The sequence below is a fragment of the Syngnathus scovelli genome, chromosome 3, assembly GCF_024217435.2.
Source record: "Syngnathus scovelli strain Florida chromosome 3, RoL_Ssco_1.2, whole genome shotgun sequence".
Classification (NCBI taxonomy): Eukaryota; Metazoa; Chordata; class Actinopteri; order Syngnathiformes; family Syngnathidae; genus Syngnathus; species Syngnathus scovelli.
This window is the reverse complement of record NC_090849.1, coordinates 11,311,311-11,327,518: the sequence shown is the minus strand read 5'-3', so window position 1 is coordinate 11,327,518 and position 16,208 is coordinate 11,311,311. Positions and strand designations below refer to the sequence as shown.

Below are 16,208 nucleotides of genomic sequence, written 5' to 3'. Positions count from 1 at the left end.
GTGAAGACAACATACAATCATGCTCAGTTTCCTTATTTTACTGACTGTCCACTCATGCATTCATTGCTATAAGACAAGCATTCACATCAATGCTGCTTTTGTGTGAATGTTAATAAACAGCCAATTAACTCAAGTGTGTGCAGATGTTTTGATTAGCGGCGTGTGTTATTATTATTTTTATTCTACTTTGAAGAGCAGTATTGTCGCTCAATGGATTTAAATTCAAATCACACTCCAGGCTTGACGTTGGCCGTGTGGCCACTTCACTTCCTTTTCATGAACTATTCAAGATGTTCCAATGCAAATCTAATGCAACTTCCCAAGGCTGGGAACTTTTTTTTTTCTGATTTTGTCATTTCCAAACTCAACTCTTTGAGTACACAAAGTCAATAATATGCTGCTTATATCAAAGTGAACATTTTAGGCATACGGTGATCCCTCGCTACTTCGCGTTTCGTTTATCGCGGCTTCACTACATCGCGGATCTTTTTTTCAAATTAAAAAAAACATTTAAAAGTCAAAATAAAACTTCTAATTTGAGGAAACGTGTGTCTAAGCTTTAGGACAATGTAGTATTGCTCCAAATGTTCGTTTACATTCCTTTAGAAGTCCGTTTTCGCATGTTAGCATCTTTCCGCTAACTCGTTAGCCTGCCCAGTACTTCTTGTTGGTGACTGTACTTCGCGGATTTCACTTATCGCGGGTGGTTTTTGAAACCAATTATCCGTAATAAACGAGGGATTACTGTAGTTACTTAATATACTTAAAACTTAACTACTGAAAAGACATGTTTAAATTCATTGTCATACAGCCACCCATCATTATCCAAACAGCTAATTATAGGTAATGAGTGGCAATCTAGATGCAACCATTTATGTTACTTTTTTGGAATTGATTGATTGATTGATATCTTTATTTCGAACATCCAAAACAAAAAATAAATAAAACAATAACACTCTAAAGTGCCACATATAAGTCCATACAACAAACAAACAAAAAAATAAACCAACAAACAGAAATAAATAAATTACTTAATAAATAATAATACATAAGTAAATAAATCAATAAAGAATGCTCGGAAAGGAGCATAGCTTTTTGGATTCCTACCCCTTTCTCACTTTATCCATTAAACCAATGATTCAACATATACTGTAATTCTACAACAGAACACAAGCAGACACACTTTCACACTTATTTTTCTGTTTCATTTTTACGTGTGTAGCCCTTTGGCACTTTTAGCCTTTGTACCCACTAAACAACATATTTTTGTACATTCTTTTAAACTGGTGGATATTTGAACTTTGCTTGAGTTCCTCACTTAGATTGTTCCATAGTTTGACCCCGGTTATAGTTATACAGAAACTTTTTATGGTTGTTCTTATGTTTAAGATTTTGAAGTTGTGATTCCCCCTTAACATAACCTCCCTTCCGATTCCTAAATAAGTTTTGGATATTTTCTGGTAGTTGTTTTGCTTTTGCCCTATACATGATGTTTGCTGTTTGATAAGATACTTTGTCAGTGAATTTCAATAGTTTGGATCGTATGAAAAATGGATTTGTGTGTTCCAAGTAGTTGACTTTATGAATAGTCCTTATTGTTCTTTTCTGCAGAATGATAAGTGGCTGTAGTGAAGTTTTATAAGTATTCCCCCAAACCTCAGCACAGTAATGCAAATAGGGCAAGACAAGAGAACAGTAAAGTGTACGAAGGGAATGATAATCCAGAAATTCTTTTGCTTTGTATATGACTGCCATGCTTCTTGAAATTTTAGACTTTACGTTTTTGATGTGTGGCTTCCAACTCAGCCTGTTATCTATTATAACCCCAAGAAATTTGTTTTCCTGCACCCTTTCAATTTCAGTCCCATCTATTTCTATTCGTATCTTTATGTTCGCTTTGCCAAATACCATAAACTTGGTCTTACTTACATTTAATGATAATTTGTTCCAGTCGCAACACATTTTTATTTTTTTCATTTCCTCATTCAACACTGATTCCACTTGTTGGATGTTATCACCTGAACAAAAGATATTTGTGTCATCTACAAAATTGACGAGTTTTAGTTCTTTAGAGACTTTGCACATGTCATTTATATACAAAATAAATAATTTAGGGCCTAAAACTGACCCTTGTGGAACACCACAAGCTATGTCCAAATATCCAGAACAGTGATTACCCAACTTTACATACTGTTGCCGTTCTCGCAGATAATCCTTTATCCAGTCTAATACTAATCCCCTTATCCCATATTTTTCTAATTTATTGAATAGTATATTATGATTAATTGTGTCAAAAGCTTTTTTGAGGTCAATGAAAACTACTGCATGTCGTTTGGTGTCTATTGCATCTGTGATTTCCTCGATTGAAATAATTTATGTTTTTCCAAAAATCCATCCATTCTACTGTTAAAAAGCTTTGCCAATGTTTTTGAGAGTTGTGGGAATATTGAGATAGGTCTGTAGTATGTAAAGTTATGTTTGCTCCCAGTTTTATAAAGAGGAATGACCTTAGCAAATTTCATCATCATCATCATGATGATGATGATGGTTTGGGAATGTACCAGTTAAAAATGACAAGTTACAGATGTACACAAGTGGCTTTGAAATCCCCTCAATGATTTGCTTAACTAACATCATATCAATCCCATTGCAGTCGGTAGGTGTTTTATTTTTGCATTGTTTTACAATGTTAATGATTTCATTTTCATCAACTGCCTTCAAAAACATTGAGTGAGGATTCCTTTCTATTATTTTATCTCTGTTGCCTACGTCTGGTGCTGGAATCGGTATGTTTTTTTTTGCTATTTGAGGCCCAACATTTACAAAGAACTGATTAAAACTGTTTGCCACTTCTTCCATATTATAATTTTCAGTATTATTTATAACAAAATATTTAGGTAATTTGTGTTGTTCGGTACCTTCTCTAATAATGTGGTTTCGGAGAGTCCATATCCCCTTAATATTGTTTTTGTTATCCTCTAATTTATTCTTATAATATTTTTTCTTACTTAATCTTATAATATTAGTTAATCTATTCTTAAATCTCTTATATTTATCTACAGTGCCTTCTGTTCTCTGTTTTATGAAGTTCCTATAGAGTAAATTTTTCTTTTTACAGGCATTTCTTAAGCCTTTCGTCAACCATGGACTATTCTTATATTTAGTTTTTTTATTATATTTCTTGATTGGACAATGCTTATCATATAATGAAGTGAATATAGTCATCAATTTATGGTATGCATTATTTACATCTTTTTCTTTATATATTGCATCCCAGTTCTGTTCCATTAATTCATGTTTTAGAGTAGCAATTGTCTCATCTGTCCTAATTCTTCTTTGTTGTTTATACACCCCAATTTCAGATTTGAAATTATTGTCATATACTGTAAACACTGGAAGGTGGTCAGTAATATCAGTAATTAATAACCCGCTGGTTGTCTTGTTTTCTCTTATATTAGTGAATATGTTATCTATCAGAGTAGCACTGTGATGTTACTCTTGTGGGTCTAGTGATTGTAGGAAAGAGACTCAGGCTATGCATTAGATTTAAAAAAAATCATCAATATTTTGTTGCTTATTTGGATTTAATAGATCAATGTTATAATCCCCGCAAATAAAAATATTTTTGTTGCCTTTTTGTATAATCACACTTTCTATCCATTCTGTGAATGTCTCAATGCTAGAACCAGGAGCTCTATAGACACAGCTTATAATAATGTCTTTTTTCTTTTCAACACAAGTCTGTATCGTGAGACATTCAAGAAGATTTCACACATTTCATAAATGTTTAAATTTTTCCACGAGCAATTTCATGTAATATTTCTTTCCAAAAGAGGCATTTAATGCATTACTGCTCAACTATGAATGACAGTTTTGATAACCTAATGTACATAAGCAGTACCAATAGAGGAAGTGGATGGACAAACGGATAAATAAAATACCTTCGGATGACCATGAATATATATTTTTTTTAAGAGGAAGCTTTCTTGATTGCCAGTAGAAAGACCAGCTTATAGCCAGTGTAAGGGGGGGAAAAACATGGTACTGAAAATATTTTTTTACATTGTTTGCTCATTGCCCAAAGTGGAACAAAATTTATTTCAGGCCTGTAACCAAAGAATAGCCCGTTTCCTAAATAAGACTTTTTTCCCCTGCAAATCTCATGGAGAGATGTAAATTCAAAAGCCAGCAATGCTTTATTAATGTTGAAATGTTGTATTGTCAGTCAACAAAAGTACTCAAAGATTGCATCACTAGGAGCTAGTGGACTACAAAGTGAAGGCTTGTCATGCATTTTAGTGTAATACTGTGTTATCAAATGCATTTCAGAAAGACGTGACAATGTTTTTACACTAAACAATGAATACAATCAAATCCCCATCAGTAACAATAATCCTGGGGTGATGCACATTTTACATAAATGGTTTCTAAATGAAGACAATGAGAGAGACCATGGGGGGGATACTAACTGGTTGACAGTGCATTGGCAAATGAACCACCCCAGTCCACTGGCTTTGAATTTTTTTTTTCGATTGAAAAGTAGCAAGTGTTTTACCTGTATTGATTTTCTGTAAGAAATAAAGACAACACATAATAATTTTCAGAAGAAAATGTCTTTATTTCATATAAGAAAACTAAAACCAATACATAAAAGTAATGTTGAGTTGAAAAAGCTGGTTAGCTGATCAACGCTCAAGAGGTCATCACAACAGTAACAGGTGAGGCTGGATTCTCTGAGACTCACATACTCTGAGCCAGGTGAACGCGGTAACATTATAACAGAATTTAAAAAAAATTAGAAGAGGAACAGGTCAAGGGTTAAAAAAAAAAAAAAGACTGAAAAAAAGTATATGCAGCCTATTTTTTTCTAGAAATAAATGTATGACCCTAATTGTCTTTGATACAAGCGCAGCTCAAAATTTATTAAAAAAAAAAAGTAGACTGACAACATAATGTATTTAATAAATACCCCTAAATCATAGACACTCATTAACATAAAGCTGAAAGACAGTCATCCGTATATACTGAACACATAAAAATGGGAATATTTCGACTATATACAGTTAAAGGGAATTAAATTGACCTTCAAGATTTACAGTGCAGCGGGGTGGCAGATTTCCATCGTCACACTTGCACATTAATATTTGGGTGTCATCTCTCACAAATCATCTTACAAGCTTTAAGACAAACAGATATCAGTTTAGCATAAGCAGAGCAAGAGGAGCCATGATACCCAAGTTGTTGACCCTGCTGGTCCACCGATTGACATTGTGAACCAAGTTTGGGCTTTTATGCTTCACGATGTTGACGTTGGCACGGCTAAGTGAAAACCGCTCCTTTTCTTTGGTTAGTAGGCAAAGAAACAAGTCAGGATAGCAGCTATGAGTGGAGAGAGAGTGTGAATGCAACAAAAATGAAAACAGAAATAGGCATGAACTGCCAAGCGTCAAAGCACAAGCTTACGATTCTGTGTATGCTAAAACGAATAGATGTTTGTAGAAAGGTAACAAGAAAAGCTACCACTTCAACACTGATGTGATTTTTCAATAACGCAAGTGTCACATCGTGCTTTTCACCAACCAGAGGAGCTAGTTTCGACAATAAAAACTCCCAGTGTAATTTGGAGACTATTTAAATGGATATTTAGTTTGAAAAACTAACTTTGTATGGCTTCAAAACTACAAAATTCCAACATTTGAAAATATTTCAGCCTTCCTTCACTGTGACCTTCAGTAAAATGACATCTATACATTCAACAAGTCAAACAACTATCAGGAAAGCAAAGGACTCCCTATTGATATTTCGATACAAATACTGGGTCGAGCTCATTCAGGCTTGAACAATTTCTCTGCTGAACCTATTCAACCGCATTAAATATACTTTGACATATGTGAAAGGGTCAATAAAGTTACTTACACCAAATAATAAAAGAACAATCAAATAAAAACTGAAAGTCACTGTTAGACTCAGCCTAAAAAAATATCAAACATTTCAACAGACAGCAAGCAATTTGCTTAATATGTCCTATCATTTTGTAATCGTGCAACAGGAAGGTGCTCAATGATTAAATTATATCAGTATGTACAATTACTTCAAGTATGTTTTTATGGCTTGGGCGTGGGTTCGATGATAGGCGGCACAGGGGCACTGACTGGGATGACACCAGTGGCCAGGAGGATAATGATGAGCACGATGATGAGGACGACGACCACGATGGCCACGATCAGCTTGACATTTTTCCACCAGTAGGAGCGAGCCACTTTATGAGATGTGTGCTTGAAGTGCTTAGCCTGCACACAGGAGGACACCCCACACATTTCATGCTGTGACAGCGTCTAATGTATGAAATTCCTTTAATATGATCACAGTTAGGATTAAAATTGTGATTGATGCACTGTTTTCATGGACAGTAAAAATATTCCATCCATCCATCCATCCATCCATGTTTGGATGGATGGATGGATGGATGGATGGATGGATGGATGGATGGATGGATGGATGGATGGATGGATGGATGGATGGATGGTGAGCCGTGATTAGTTGTGACCCGATACCAGGCAACTGTGATGTTATTTTCAGTCAACAGAGAATGGCAAAATGGCCACCGACTGACATGGATAAAAACAGGTTGATTTTGCCCATTTAATTCATATTTCTCAAACAAAGCATAAATCAAAACGGTGCGTATCAACAAGTTACATGACAATGGCACCAAATACTCATGAAATGTATGTAAAGTTTTGACTGATGACAAAAGTAATGAAAATGTACAGAAGAGGATTAGGGCCAGTGAAGAAAAAAAAAAGTGGGGCGACACTATTCAGACTTTTTTTCTTATAATTCTGACTTTAAAGTCAGAATTCCCACTATTCTGACTTTAAAGTGAGAATTCCCACTTTCTGACTTTAAAGTCAGAATTCTGACTTTATTCTCAGAACTCTGACTTTAAAGTCAGAAAGTGGGAATTCTCACTTTAGTCATTCTGACTTTACAGTCAGAAAGTGGAATTCTGACTTTAGTCTCAGAATTCTGACTTTAAAGTCAAAATTACCACTTTAAAGTCAGAATTCTGAGAAAAAAAGTCAGAATCCTGTCACCCCCCCTCTTTTCTTCACCCTAACCCTCTTCCGTAAAAAGTGTCTTTAAAAAAAAAAAAAAAAAATCCTCAAATCATCATTCTGGCATTTAGCAAATAGAAATAATTACCACCAAATGCTCATGAAATGTCGGTAACTTTCTGATGGCCGAAACTCCTAATGAAAAATTGTCTGAAAAATCATTATTCTAGCATTTTGCAAATAATTTTCGTCCTCCTAACTGGTCTAAAATTGGAAAGATTTAGTCTGATTTCGCGTCAGTAAACTTCCGGTTTCAATTGTACACCGTATAATAAAAAGTGCAGGAAAAGAGGCACTGAATAGTTTTAATTTGTAAGCTGTTCAGCGGCTTCTACAACCAAAAACAAAGAAGGTCTATGCAAAAGCAGTTATATGTGGCTCTGTTGACTTGTAATTCAGGTTTGGCTGATAAGAATCACTGTCGTCACTGGCCTCTTTGTTTGTGAATACAGTCCACAAAGCAAATACCCATCAATTTATTTCTAGAATAAAAATCCTAAAAAAGACTGACCCCATCTTGCAGGTCCTCCGACTTGCCCACAAGTTCATCCAATCTTTCTCCTCGGGCCAGGATTCGGTCCACATTCTGTGTCATGATGTTTTTCACGCTATCTACTTCATTTCTTAAGGCGGCCGTTTTATCCAATACCTCTGGAACCTCACCCCCTCGCTCCTAAGCACAGAGTAGGAAAAAATGTTAGTCATACATTGAAATTGGCCCATCATATTTTGAGTGCTGATGTTAAAATGCTCTCACACCCAAGCTCTACTATCTCCATGATATTACCAGCCAATTAGGTCATAGTTACTCTGATTTATGTTCGCAGGTGATTTCTCGTAAGAACCACCTCTCAACACAATGGAACCTGAAACGTAAATTGGATATACTATATCCCTGTGTTGGTGCTGTGTTCCTTGACCTGAAAAAGGCTTTTGATACTGTTACCCATGAAATTCTTAATAGACTTCAATTTCTCGCCCGAGGCAATTCAGTGGCTTAAATCATCCTCAAGACAATAATGTGTACAAATTGACAGTGTAAAATCATCGGTCTTGGATGTCTTTGTTGGTGTCCCGCAAGGATCAATACTTGGTCGCCTGTTATTCTCCCTGTACATAAACGATCTCCCCAAAACATGTAATAAGGTGAATTTTTAAATGTATGCCGATGCGGCTATAAATTACACTCATGCAAGGAGTGTTAAAGAGTATTCTGACCTCAGCCATGGAGCAAGTAATGGGATGGCTTTTTAAATCATATTTGCTTCAAGTCAAGTTAAGTCAAGTCAAGTCAAGTCAAGTCTTGTCGTCTGACACAGACAGATGGGTTGAGTTTGTATGTTCTCACTGCTTGCATGCTTTTTCTCAGGGTACTCCGGCATCCCCCCACATTCCAAACACAAGCATGATAAGGGTCAGTGAAGACTCAATTGTCCTTGGGTGTGAATGTGAGGTTGAATTGTTGTTTGTCCTTTTATGCCTGGTGATTTGCTGTGCACCCTGCCTTTCCAGCTACAATTCGAATGAGCAAAAGCAGTACTGAGAATGCATCAATAAATGTATTTGATTTGGTCTGAACAATTTTTAACCGTCCAATTTGTCTATTTATTGAGAAGACTAGAAGATGAGCCCTTTATTATCATTGGCAAGTTGCCATTTTCCCCCTTGCTGCAAAATATTCATTAACAATATTGTACAAAAAGAATCTTAATTAAATGCAGGCATTGAATGGTCTGCTCAATCTTGAACTAATATTTATAACATGCAATGTTCTTGTGAGATTGCAACTCCAAGGGGGGGGGGGGGGGGGGGGGAAACACCTGAAGTCACGGTTTGTTTAAAAAAACGAAAACAAATAAAGTGCAGCATGAATTAACTATTTGACGAGCTCTTTATCAATTCCATTGCGTCATGCAATCCATTCAACAAACCGACTGGCATTAACATCATTAGCATGGATATAAACAGAGCTAACATGCCACTCCTGTGCTTATGCCATACAGTGATTTTAAAACAAATACAGGCAAAGTGTTGCCATATTCCATGTTCATGGATGGCGCGAAAACTTAAATATCAAGGATGAATGAATTGATATTGATAACACACACTGGGCAAAGGCAAAATAAAATTAAGCTAGTTTCATTCCACCATCAAACACGGCAGAGAGTTTCAAAATGGACCGAGGTCACTGTATGGGCCTGTACCGGTCATTCGGGTTTGGTCACTGCAGTGTTCTCAACAATCTGTCTTGTATTTTTTATTAACTTTATTTATAACTCAGCACATACTACATAGTATATAGATATCTCTTTTTATGAGTCATCTGATTGATTAGATATTTTGCCAAATAAGTATTAACGTCAGCAAAAAAAAAATCTATTATATGGCAGGTCCAACTATAGACCAGAGGTTTGGTATTTAATCAGAGTCCAACTTAAGGCAGCAGTAGTTTTACGTTGCATAGTGCATAACTACACTTGCGTTTCAATAATGTTAATCCCCAAAACTGATGTGCGCCACTTTGTCATTCGTCATCAATCTTAACACTAACTGGTTCTTTTTGGGTTAATGCCAACAATGGTTAACTTATTGTTACACTTGAATAATCTTTATGAACGTTAAAAAAGAACTACAACGTTATTATTGAGATAGTTTGTCTCAAGGATGTATTTTATTTTCCTGTATTTGTCATGAGAAACATTGTTTAGAATTACAAAACAAAGGTTCACTAGCATAGTGGAACGGATTGCCCTCTACCTTTGAGGTTAATGTTTGTTTTGTACGTTATCAATCTCACAACAGGGTTTTTAACCCTGTATTGGCAAGCTCGTTCTTTGTTTTGACTGGTTGACAAAAACACTTTCAAATGAACCATTTGGCATGTAGACAATGTAGACATGCACATGCTGATGCCATCTCAGGTTGGGTCAACAGCAAGTAAGGCAGTGACCTCACACAACTATGGAGCGATTACAGAGCAGAAATATGATAGCAGTCTGGCGTTCCATTGTATACAGACAGGTACCAAGTCTCATGAGTCTCCATTGTACCGTAAACATTACGTCTCTAGGAAACAGGTTTTGCTGCATCACTTGCTGTCCTCCACAGCTTTCTCTACCTCCCTGTCAATGATTTTTCCAACTCGCCCACTTTTCTTGTTCATGTCCTTTCATTTATTAGTCATTATGTCAACTCTTACGCTCCGTCGAGAACAATTCTACATGGTCAAAAGTTCCACAGTCTAAATGCATATTTACTGTTACTGCTTTCCACTGAAGTGCCATTGGGGCAGAACAACAAACATTTGAATTATCCATGGAAAACTCACCTACACTACTTTTCAGATTCCAAGAGATTTCAGAAAGACAAAAATGTTTGACCTATGCATCAAATAATACATTTCCATAAACATCAACTTCTATGCTTTTTGGTGACTGTACCGGTCTCCTTGTACAGCAGACATGATATTTTACGACCAACTCCATAACAACAACAAAAATATATATATTTTAAATTATTAAAAAAAAAAAAAAAAGAAAAAAAAAAGAAACCTGAAACATTTGGGAGAAAAAAACCCTCAAGACTGAATAGACTGAAAAACCTTAGATCAGGGGGTCCTTTGGGTCTGGTTTTCTGGATGTTTTCTATGTATCCCTGCTGCAACACACACCTTATTCAAATGATCAAGATTGTTATAGAAAACATCTAGAAAACCGGACGCTGGGGACCAGGATTCAAGACCCCTGCCTTGGATTATTTATGATAGCAGCACAGAACGTCCCTGTCGTCAACAAGACTGTTTGCTGTAATATTTTTACAGATCCATGATCATGAGTCGATCTGCAAATAATGACATTACAACCAATCATAGATGGTTTGCATGAAAATGCAATATATCTGCCAATCTGATCAGATCTGTGTAAAATCTATCATACGCAACATAAAAAGAGAGAAGGGAGATAAAAATAAAACATTGAGATAATATGGCTGAGTTCACAATTTTCCGATTGAAACTTGTGTTAAATGGGAGTCAACTCATAACTGCCACCATTTGTAGTGATTGATTAACTGATTGATAAACCCAATTCACCTTCTAATGTTCTAGTATGCTTATACTTCCCATCTTACAGTACAAAAACGTGTACAGCATCATAGGGTTTTGTTCAAAGGTCTCAGTCAGAGTAGGGCACAAATGAATTTCTGAGGCACTAAATATGCCATTAATTAATCGGAGTGAAGACAGTTTGTGAAGTCAATTGACTTAATGGTGTCTTTTTTATTCATACAAAATGCCGTAAGTGAACAGTGGTGTGAAGACTTGTTTAATTCATTGTCTCTCTGTTGCAACATGATGATGACACACTGACAACTGAAGGTCAGATGCTACTTCTCTGTGAGGATATCCTGTTTGAACCATTTCAATGAATATATGTATGGTAAGGTTGATCAATTGTCAGATGGTCTCATGTCAAAATGTGAACAGAATGACAATGAGGACCATTTAAATAACAACTCTAATTGAACATGGAAATATATCGGTGAGTTTGTCAATCAAACATGTACATTACGACTTTAGCCTGAGAGAAATTGTGCAAAAACTAGTGAAGAATTGTACAGCTAGACATGTATTAAAATTTTAGAGAAAGATAAATTATGTTTACATGTATAGGTACCATTTTGTTTATCCTGACATCACCTAAAATTCAAGTATCACTATACTTTTTGTGAATAATTTCCACCGTGGTACATACACAGAGATGGTACTTCAGCATAATCATAAGTATTGCTACTTATTTGGGAGTTTAATGTAATTATGATACACCCAACTCCACTCCTGTGATCTGTCAGCAGCAAGTTAAGGGTGTGCACTGGTTCTTGCCACGTGAAAAATGAAAAACAAGATCTCATCGAGGGTGCAGCATTTTCTGTGTGCAAATTCACAGGCTGCGTCCTGCAATGGTCGTTTATTTTGGCTGGTGATTAGTGTCAAAAACACATAAAGCCCGTCCAAAATGACCACGGTTTATGCGGTCTGCGGCGGCTACACGAGGAGGAGCAATTGAAGGCGTTGGAAGTCCCAGCCCGCTAATTGTTTTTCCAGAATTTGGAAATCAGGTGGGAGTGGGTCACGCTGGAACTGACATCATGCAGTCGAAAACGCAGCCTTTGAATTGGACATAGGCCCACCCAACTGAGGACAAGCGCTGCAAAAAACTTGATGAATGTATATTGTAAATACCCAATTTTTTTTCAATTTGTCAGTGTTTCTAATTGCAACCCTGCTTTTCATCACCTCGCACACAGATGTCAAACTCAAGGCCCGGGGGCCAGATACACCCCACCACATCATTTTATGTGGCCCGCAAAGACAAATTGTGCATCAAATTCGTGTGTCATTACTAGAATTGCAAATCGTCTTCACTTTTAATAATATCTTCTTTTTTTTTATATTTGACCACTTTTTACTCGTCTGATTTGAAAATGAGTTTATTTTGTAGCTTTTACAGTATATGTATGAGGTGCTCATACATTTATTTGGATTGACAGTTATAATGGCCCTCCGAAAGAAGCTATGACTACAATGCGGCCCACCAAAAAAAATGAGTTTGACACCCCTGACCTAGCACATTGGTGTCAAACTCAAAGACTGGGGTACAGATACGGCCTGCCACATCCTTCTGTGTAGCCCACGAAGACAATTCAAATTCATGTCAGTACTAAAATTGCAAATGGTCTTCACTTTTAAAAAAATAGATATTGCAAAATATTTGAACATGTTTTACTTTGATTTGAAGACTAGTTAATCAATTTGTTGTGTCGTCTATACTGTATATAATATGAGGCATTCATACATTTATTTGTGTTGACAGTCATAATGACCCTCCGAATAAAACTATGACGACGATGCGGCCCGCAACAAAAATAAGTTTGAAACCCCTGGTAGCACACGTCAACATCCATCTGTCAGTGCACATCCAGTACAGCCTGCAAAAGGCAGCAAAACAAAGCGGATAGCACATACTGTAGTATGTGGGACGACAGGAATCTGCCATTCTCCTTTCTCCCTCAATCCCTCTTCTCTGAAGAGTTTTGTAATGTGAAACATTTCAAACAGCACATGCCTCTCAGACTGAGTCATGTGCTGCTGTAGAAGTGATACAAAAGGTATAAGGTATTTTGAGTTTGAAAATCATTGGGCCATCCATCACCCAGTGTTTCATGCCTTCAGGACACACTGCATCATCATCCAATGGCATCATGGAACGACCACTTTGGCTCACTATGTTATCCATCCATCCATCCATTTTCTGAACCGCTTAGTCCCCACGGGGGTCGCGGGCGTGCTGGAGCCTATCCCAGCCGTCATCGGGCAGTAGGCGGGGGACACCCTGAACTGGTTGCCAGCCAATCGCAGGGCACACAGAGACAGACAACCAATCGCACTCACACCTAGGGACAATTTGGAGTCTTCAATCGGCCTACCAAGCATGTTTTTGGAATGTGGGAGGAAACCGGAGTGCCCGGAGAAAACCCACGCGGGCCCGGGGAGAACATGCAAACTCCACACAGGGAGGGCCGGAGGTGGAATCGAACCCGCACCCTCCTAACTGTGAGGCGGACGTGCTACCCAGTGCGCCACCGAGCCGCCATCTCACTATGTTATGAGTTTCTTTATTACAAACATTTCAAAAAGGCCTAAAAAATATGCCCAGGGTGCATCTGCAACTTTCCCCAAATGACTAAATTGTTTGCTAGTGAATAGAACCATGCCATTAACTTAGTTCCATACTGATTAGCGACCCTTATTGGACGATTTCAAGAAAAACAAAAAGGTGATAGTGTTTACTTGGAAGCAATATTTTTAAAACAATTTAGTAAATTTAGACGTGCAGTTTAACCTGAAGAATGGAATGCTCTGGTTGGTAGTGAAGCGTCTTGAGGCCCAGGTACGGGAGTACAAACAATTTAGTCAAAAAGACCAACTTTAACCGAAGTTATATGTCAGAATCATACATGAAGACGACAAATGAAACTCGGGCAACGATTCTTAGAACGTAACCACGTCCAGAACACTAATTTAGTGTCAGTTTAGCACGATCAAATAAATAGCTTGCTTCTCGACAAGGAAATGAGAACATGACGCTCAACGGGCGCTTTAGCGCAGCTATTTTGATGAGCTTTCTCTTGAGTGCGAATGAAAAGATCGGCTCGGAAACTTTTTTCGAACAAACTGTTAAACATGTTAAGCAAATAAAACTACTGCGTTTGTAAACAAACACACACAATTGCAGATAACGCCAACGTACAAAACCCAATTTCTTAACCGGAGTAGTCAAGCGTCGAATATTCCTTACCGGATCATAGTCCATCTTGTAGCAAAAGCGCAGTTTTCACCAAACAAGCGAGACTTTGACACAGTTCGTACTAGTTTTAATTCTTCAGCGGCAGAATTACTTGACGAAAGAACAGCACCCTTCCCCTTGTTGAACTTCCTGGTTGTGTTATTTTTTTCCCCGTCTCATTTGAAACTTCATTCCTTCGACCGGAGTGTCAAGTTTGCAATATTACTCACTGACTGACACGGGTTATTTGTGTGTTGTTAGCAGCTTTTCTGTCATCAAATTCCAAAACATTTGTATGACTTCTTCATTGTCACACGTCACATTTTTAAAATGATAAATCAATTTATCTTGGCTGCAAGTAAAACAATATTCCTTGTTTTTATTTTGAAGGCCCTGTTGTGCCTTTCCTTTATTGACGTCAGTGGTACAACCAATGACGTCATACTCCGCTGTTTCCACCGTGCGTTATGACAATCATCAGGACTAACTATTGAAAAAGAGATGTACCATTCTTTACAGAACTCTAATGGGTAGCCTACACATTTTGACCCAATAGCGCACAGGTGTCAAACTCAAGGCACGGGGGCCAGATACGGCCCGCCACATCATTTTATGTGGCCCGCGAAGACAAATTGTGCATCAAATTTGTGTGTGATTACTAGACTTGCAAATTGTCTTCACTATTAATACTATTATAAATATTTGACTAGTTTTTACTCATCTGATTTGAAAACGAGTTACTATTTGTCAGTTTGTTTTGTAGCTTTTACTGTATATAATATGAGGTGCTCATACATTTATTTGGGTTGACAGTCATAATGGCCCTCTGAAAGAAGCTATGACTACAATGCGGCCTGCCAAAAAATTGAGTTTGACACCCCTGCAATAGCGACTTTGATTCAATTTGAAAAATGACCCTACACCAGGTTGTCTCTCACAACTTCGTCTTGTTGAATGTCGGACATTCATTACAACAGTTCCTGTACCTGTGCACACTGACGTTATGTCACATTCCACCCAGCAACCAGCACCTGCCCAGACAAACCGGTTCTACCGCTATAGGAAGGTGCTGGTGGATTTTCACTAGTTAATTTGTTCTCGACCGCTTCAGGATGATCTTAACGCAATACGTTACAAGCTGCCTAATTATTAACATTTTTAGTTTTTGCTATTTTCCAGTCAATACAAATATTTTGTAACTGCAACTCCCAAAGTAAAACAGATTCCAGATGTTTGGTAACATGCGTCGGTCAAAAATACCCAAGGATCAAGAATGAAAGCAGACTTTTAACCTGGGTTGACATCACTGAGTTTTGAGGATGGGGTCATTTCATGCAAATGCACCACTGCATGACCCGCCCTGTCCCCACAGGAGGCCAATGAAGAATATGGTTTCTCATTGCTATATTGATGACTAATGCTAATCTGTACGTTCAACAAAATCTTCTACAGCTCTGCTTACCTTTCAGCTTTGATGGTTTGTCAGATATCGTCATTTGACCGTTGCTCAAATCAAAATTGATTACTCAGACACATTTTTGGAAATGGACATTGTGATAATTTACTTGGATATGGAATTCCACAATTGAGGGTTGTCAACCCGGAATTTGTAAGGATTCCAACTATTTGTTTCGAAGCGGGGGAAAAAAATGTCCCCTTAAAGCCAGAAAATGGAATACCTGGGTGTTCACAATACATAATAGTAGCAATCCTGTGAATCATTAAACTAGAATTTAATTGTATAACC

General features: G+C 37.3%; 1 protein-coding gene across 1 annotated transcript; it reads right to left on the bottom strand.

Moving 5' to 3' along the window:
* Positions 1 to 4,594: 4,594 nt before the first annotated feature.
* On the bottom strand, positions 4,595 to 14,641 carry vamp8 (vesicle-associated membrane protein 8 (endobrevin)). Its single transcript, XM_049763596.1, has 3 exons — positions 14,474 to 14,641; positions 7,630 to 7,791; positions 4,595 to 6,290 (listed from the first exon to the last, which is right to left on the bottom strand). The coding sequence occupies exons 1-3, from the start codon at positions 14,486 to 14,488 to the stop codon at positions 6,105 to 6,107; spliced, it is 363 nt and encodes a 120-aa protein (XP_049619553.1). The 5' UTR covers positions 14,489 to 14,641; the 3' UTR covers positions 4,595 to 6,104.
* Between the last annotated feature and the right edge of the window lie 1,567 nt (positions 14,642 to 16,208).